The sequence below is a fragment of the Amblyomma americanum genome, chromosome 7, assembly GCF_052857255.1.
Source record: "Amblyomma americanum isolate KBUSLIRL-KWMA chromosome 7, ASM5285725v1, whole genome shotgun sequence".
In the NCBI taxonomy this organism is placed as follows: Eukaryota; Metazoa; Arthropoda; class Arachnida; order Ixodida; family Ixodidae; genus Amblyomma; species Amblyomma americanum.
The window spans coordinates 151701520-151707519 of record NC_135503.1 but is presented as its reverse complement, the minus strand read 5'-3'; the positions used below and the strand labels follow the sequence as shown (position 1 = coordinate 151707519).

Here is a 6000-nt window from a genome sequence, read left to right as displayed (position 1 = left end):
CATAGTGCTACTGAAAGCAACGCTCGGTTCGGCGGCTCGGCTCAAACATGGCTCAAACTGCAAAAAAATTGCCGGACGTGACATCTTCTCTTCAAACCGGATGCGACGTCATGGGTTGAAATAACGCTTGCGTTATTTCAACCTGGTTGCAGCAGTGACTGCCGAGCTCGTGTCGCAGAAAGGCCGGTGTCGTCCGCGTCTTTGGCCGTGAGCGAAAAATAACACATCTCGGTGGACACCTGAACGCCATAAGATCGCAGTACAGTGCCCAGGGAGAATTGTGAGACAGGCGTCATTTCCTTTCCTTAAAACCAATTTTCATTTCAATTTCCTTCCCTTACCCCGGCCCAGGTTTGGGTGTCCACCGAGATATGTGACAGGCGTCCTTTCCATTGAAGGACGATGGCGTTCTGTGGATTCCTTGGCAACACTGCAACACGCTGTCGTGTCCTGCTCTTAAAGGCGAAGCTTAAGCGTCCTCAAAATTTTTTTTGTTAACGATTTGTGGGGAGGGGGATATGCACGGCTCTCCAGCCTAAAGTGATGGGTGATGTCATGAAATGAGATCAACCAGACCCTCGTGAAATTTGGGTCGGAGGGCGTGCTCACCACCTGGTCGACGAAACCTTGCGCTTGCGCGTGAGCCGCCTCGTTCCCCATATTAGATGAGTGGGCCGGGACCCAGATGAATTCAACTTCTCTAATCGGAAGGGGATGTTTTGAAAGATGCGGAGTCGCTGAATATAATATCAGCACGCGTGTTCGCTATAGCTATAGTGTCTCAGTGTTTGCTATAGCCGCTTCCTCCGCCGTCCCGGAGGAGGTGGTTTCTATCTACACTGCCACCAACGAAAGATCTATGTCGACTTGTGCAGGCTTTCATGCTGAGCAGGATCATCTACTCCCTCGCTTACCTGAAATTGCAGCTCGTGGAAAGGAACAAGGTCGAAGCTACAAGGCCTACAAGGCGGCCCTTGGGCTCCTACATAGTACGTCCACGGAAAGGTTGCTGGCCTTCGGGGTTCTCATGAGGAAAGAAAACATTTTTGACAGAAGGAAAAGGCGCCGTAGCTCTCAGACATCAACATCACGGTGGACATCTCAGCCCCACGAAAGCATGTCTTTTGAGGAAAGGAATTGACCCCAAGCAACAATTGCAGGGTCTGCAGGGTCGTCCAAAGCAGCTTAGCAGCTTCTCGTAGCCGACAAAGATGTGCGCGCAGTATACGAGCTCACCGCCAGTTTCTTCACCCATGGAGTACCTCACTAGCAATGTTGTTGTAGTGGGGACTAAAGGAAGATGAAAACTGCTGGTGGTTTAGCTCTGGTTAACCCTGGTCAAAAGCGAAAAGCAGCATCTCCTTGGCTATGTTTGTGGTCAAGCCACTGGCGGTACCAACGGCAGGTGTCGCATCGAACAAAATAAACAAAAATAAATCATGAGAGATGGCCTGAATACAATGTAGCCCCAGCAGCCACTTCCCATTTATTGCGGGCCCTCACTTCTTGCGCAGTTTGCCCAGCCTCCATTGCTGGCTGCCCACTTTCTTGCCGTGCTTCCGCTCCAGTGCCCGCTTGGCCATCTTGCGCTTGGACAGCATCAGCTGCGTAGAAACAAGGACTCATTGCAGCAGACTTGCACAGTAGTGAAGCAAATGTACAAGCCGAAACCCTCACCAATTTAATGGAGAAGATAAGGAGACGAGCACAGGCTTCTTATCTGCTTGGTGCCCCCCTTAAACCCTTTTGAAACTTTGAACTTCAGTGGATGCGGTACTATCTCCAAAAGTTCCACAAGTTTGAAAAAGAGAGGTGGTTTACTGAGCTTAACACAAGCTACATACAGTATCACAAGTAAGCATAGCACATCATCCCTGAAACAGGTCCCAACATGATCACTTAAAGGGACCCTGCGACATTATCGAAAATGTGGATTTTATTTTCTTTTAAGCGCAGTATGAGACGTTGCTATGCCTGAGCGTCCAAGAAGCTAACTGACAGAAACTGCAGCACGACAAGGACAAAGACTAGAAGGAACACACAATACAAGATGGGCACTGACGCTCAGTGCCCGTCGTGTCTTGTGCGTTCCTTCTTGTCTTCATTCTTTTCACGCTGTGGTTTCCATCAATAAGCTATGCACCAACTAGCCCAGACAAAAGTCCTTATTCAACACCCAAAAAGATCACCGAAATCTCAATACAGTAGACTCTCGTTAAGACGAACCTGTTTAAGACTAATTCTCAGCTAAGGTGAACAATGTGAGACAATTTGCTTGGTTTTCCATAGGACTCAATGCAAAAAATCCCTTTAACATGAACCGTTTTGCATGTTCTTCGGTTAAGGCGAACTTTCGCAGCAACACTAACCACAGCAACCCCAGGGAGTGGCACCCATGGGGCACCCGCACAGCACTGTCAAGGCAAGAAAAAATATCTAGAATGCTACTAAGGAATTCTCATCCCCAAGATGGCTTCCGCACAAGAGAATATCCAAACAACAGGCGAGGCCAGGGGTGGGTGGCAGTGGTTGCCTTCTAATCCTATCAACAAAAATACATCACGGAGCTTCCTTTGTTTAGTACTGAGTATAAGGTGTATGCAGACGTCAAAATGCATGACTGTGGGCTGCCCTGTCAAGGCGTCCACTGAATGCAAGTTTCCCGCTGCGAGAGTGCAAACTGCAGTTCTGACTGGCAGCAGCCAATCTCACTCAGACCTGGGCAAGTGAAATTGGTGAGATAAATGCGTTTTTCAGATTTTTAAAAATTTTCTAAGTGAAACAGCTTTCATTTGCATACTGCAATTTCAGTGATTATATTTGCACTTGTTTCCAGACCACATGAAGAATCCCTGTAACCCTTTCAGGCCCTCTGTGCCCAATTGTGTACACAGCAATCTCGTAGCTTTTATTAAAAAGGATTAGACTGAAAGTGCACCTAGCAGTGATGTTTTTGTGTTCTTTTTGTGCATATAGCAAATGCAGTAAAAAATATTTCATGAAACAGTGAGCCGGGTAGCACGTCGTGCGCCATTTTTATGCACAGATTTGCTGCCAGTGATTACATCGATTGTTTTTCGTCAGTGTTGAGCATCATGAGCATCTGTGTAACAAAGAGTGATTCTATGATCCATCAGGTGTTTGTTTGCCAAATGCAGGCATTTTGGTGTTCCTTTTCTTACGAACATAACTCTCTGTACAAAATTTTGCACATCCTTGCAAAAACTTACTCACTGGTCTTTCGCTCTGGAAAACTAACAATTTTTCAACTTAATTGTTTTCGATCAAAACAAAAAATGCCACCAGAAAGGGTTAACCATATTATTTGGCTGTAAAGAAAAACATCACAGTGTCTGTTTAAAGGGGAAAGCTCAGCAAAACACCTCAGCAACAAACTGCACCACAGCTGACGACTGCATGGCCAGCCAGTGGGTGTGCAACAAAGAAAGTAAACCTCCTTTCTAATGCTTAGAGTAGGGTGCCTAAAGCCTGCCTACCTCAGTAGTTTGACAAATCAGTTATATAAACATGTACCAAAGAGGAGGAGGATGAGGACTGCACAACATTTTCTTTTTTTAAAGATATAGCACATGCCCTGCACCATTGGCCATTCTAACCTTGACAAGGGCGGTCTTGCCATCAAAGAAGTTGTTCCTAATGGTTTCAGGGTCACTCTGACACCGGAAGAACTTGGCTCCCTCTGTAATAAAAAACACATTGATAAGAAAAAAAAAACAGCACTCACTGACGCCTACCGCATCTCTGTAATGTGACAGTAGGCAACAGCAATTTGCAATGGCGAAAGCGGCGCCCCGTCACTGCACACAGAGGACATCTCAAACTAGTAACGCAGTGCTCGTTGAAAGCACTAGTTTTCGGAGTGGCGTAAAGAGGGCACCATGGATCCATGAAGTGCTCTTAATATTTCCTCCTCTCCGTCCTTTTTCGTGTTACACCAATGCCGATGACGCTGCAGAACCTGGAAACCTGCCCTTATCTGCTGTCGCAGTAAAAAAAAAAGATGGCCACTCCAGACCTGAGTGTAAAAACCATCAAGCAGGCACATGTGGCTGTTCCCTGCATGCTGTCGCAAGCGACATCTGTCAGCAAGTCACTGAGGCTGCCCACAGCCGATTACCAAATATGATTCATATGTGCACAGGACTGCCTCTGTTAGGCAGAATGCCCTGTCCTTGCTATACATGCAGCGTCAACACCAAGGCCACAACACATTCTAAACTGAAAGGTACTGTCAGTGGTGGTACAGCCATTTCAAGTTCTGGAGCAATTTTTGAAGCAGAAAAATATTCATTTTGGAGCACCTTTGTATCAGAATGATAATTCTGGAGCAACCCGGAAGCAGCATGAACGGAATAAAGGAGTCACCCAGAAGAGCTTGTTACTAATGAGATCAGGTTTAGCCATGTGCAGCTAGGAAGGAAAAAAAAACAGAAGAAAGGTGCCCACAAAAAACAGTGACAAAACATTTTATTAATGCTGGCACTGTCTCGCACGCAAGTTCAGCCAAGCATGCCTGACTAAAAGTCCAAGGGACACGTTCACTTGAACCATTCCTTTTTTTTATGTTGGCACTATCTCAACGCTTCTTGGAATTTTTTACAAATTCATCAAGCTCACAAACTTAATCATGAATGCTGAAGCTGAAATTCCCTTGTTCCAACAAAGCTTGACATGGTTGGACCTGCTCCAAGCTTTTCTTTTTCAACCCAGAAAATATGACTTCTTCAGCTTGCTTCTGGGTTGAGTGACACGCAACCTTTTGATGCAACCGGCATGATGCGCAAACATGAAGGAAGGAAAACTCGGGAGAGGCCCTCGCTATCCGAGCTGTACGACAAAAAGTGTGCTGGAAGTCATGCGTTTTCGCAAGGACAACTGGGAGTCTTTGGCCGAAAGCGCAGCCAATAGTAACGCCAGGCGTAGTGGCGTCGTCTGCTGCAATGCCTGCTGCGCATGCGCAAGTGCGCTGAGACGGCAGCCAAGTAAGGGGGCAGCAGGGGAGAGCCGGCTTCAAAAAATATTAAATTGCAACTGAAGGGGTTTTAGGATTCGATAAACGAGCTGAATGTGTGAAACTTAGAGGTAAAGCATGCAAAATCTTTTTGCGCTTTTAGGTAAAGGATGCAAAGTAGTTTTGCGCGAGCATTTTAAATGGAGAAGTAATCCCTGACTAAAAGGGCGTGGGCGTCCAGGCTTCTCTGCAGTGCACAGCGACGAGCAGAGGTCGCAATGATGACGCCACGTATGGTGGTGCTAAGTTTCCAGCGAAGGCAGTGGACATCTGAAATTTCGGCAACAATGACGTCACCACGAGTTTCCTCCAACGCAGTGAGGAAAAGCCTGAACATCATCGCCATTTTGATCGGTGATTATGTCACCAGTTTAACAGTTTAAATGCTAGCGCGAAACTACTTTGCATTTTTTACCTAAAAGCTTCATAAATTCGAATTCTTGAATAGCCTCGAATTCTCAAAAAACCATTCACCTTCCCTTTAACCAACTCTCCTGGTTTCCTTCCTTCTTCCATGTGGTGAATGAACTGGCTGCTAACTTCTACCAGAAGCCACCCCACCCTGGATTGCCAAATGCGGAAATGTTTCAGGAGGCTGCCAACTGAAAGCCTGAATGGTTCCAAAAATAGTTGTTTTCCCCTGACTGTGTCTTCTTTCTGGTGCAGGTAAGGCGCAATATTGATCAATTTGCTGCTTTTGGAGCTGAATGGAGCAACAAAATGTAAATGTATCAGAATGGTGCAAATGGAGCAGCTGGAGCAACACTGTCAGGACAGGCCTCAGTGCTGCTAAGCTGTTGGAAGCAATAAGCAGACCCTTTTCTCTTTGATGCAAAAAAACTCAAGGCTTCAGCACCTGGGTGCCCTGGGTGCTGCCGTGCCACCATCACAACTAACATCCATTAAAAAATTACACAGAGAACAGCACCAAATTTTGTTCTAGGTAAAAATAATCCTATGGCTCTTTG

At 46.2% G+C, this 6000-nt stretch overlaps 1 protein-coding gene across 1 annotated transcript in view; it reads right to left on the bottom strand.

Moving 5' to 3' along the window:
• Positions 1-1433: 1433 nt before the first annotated feature.
• The window catches only part of LOC144098176 (uncharacterized), a 103876-nt gene continuing 99309 nt past the window's right edge, over positions 1434-6000 (bottom strand). Inside the window, exons 15-16 of the mRNA XM_077630695.1 lie at positions 3618-3700; positions 1434-1604 (exon numbers count right to left, since the gene is read on the bottom strand). Of these exons, the coding sequence (XP_077486821.1) occupies positions 1500-1604; positions 3618-3700 (188 nt within the window). The 3' untranslated portion in view covers positions 1434-1499. The remainder of the gene's footprint in view (positions 1605-3617; positions 3701-6000) is intronic.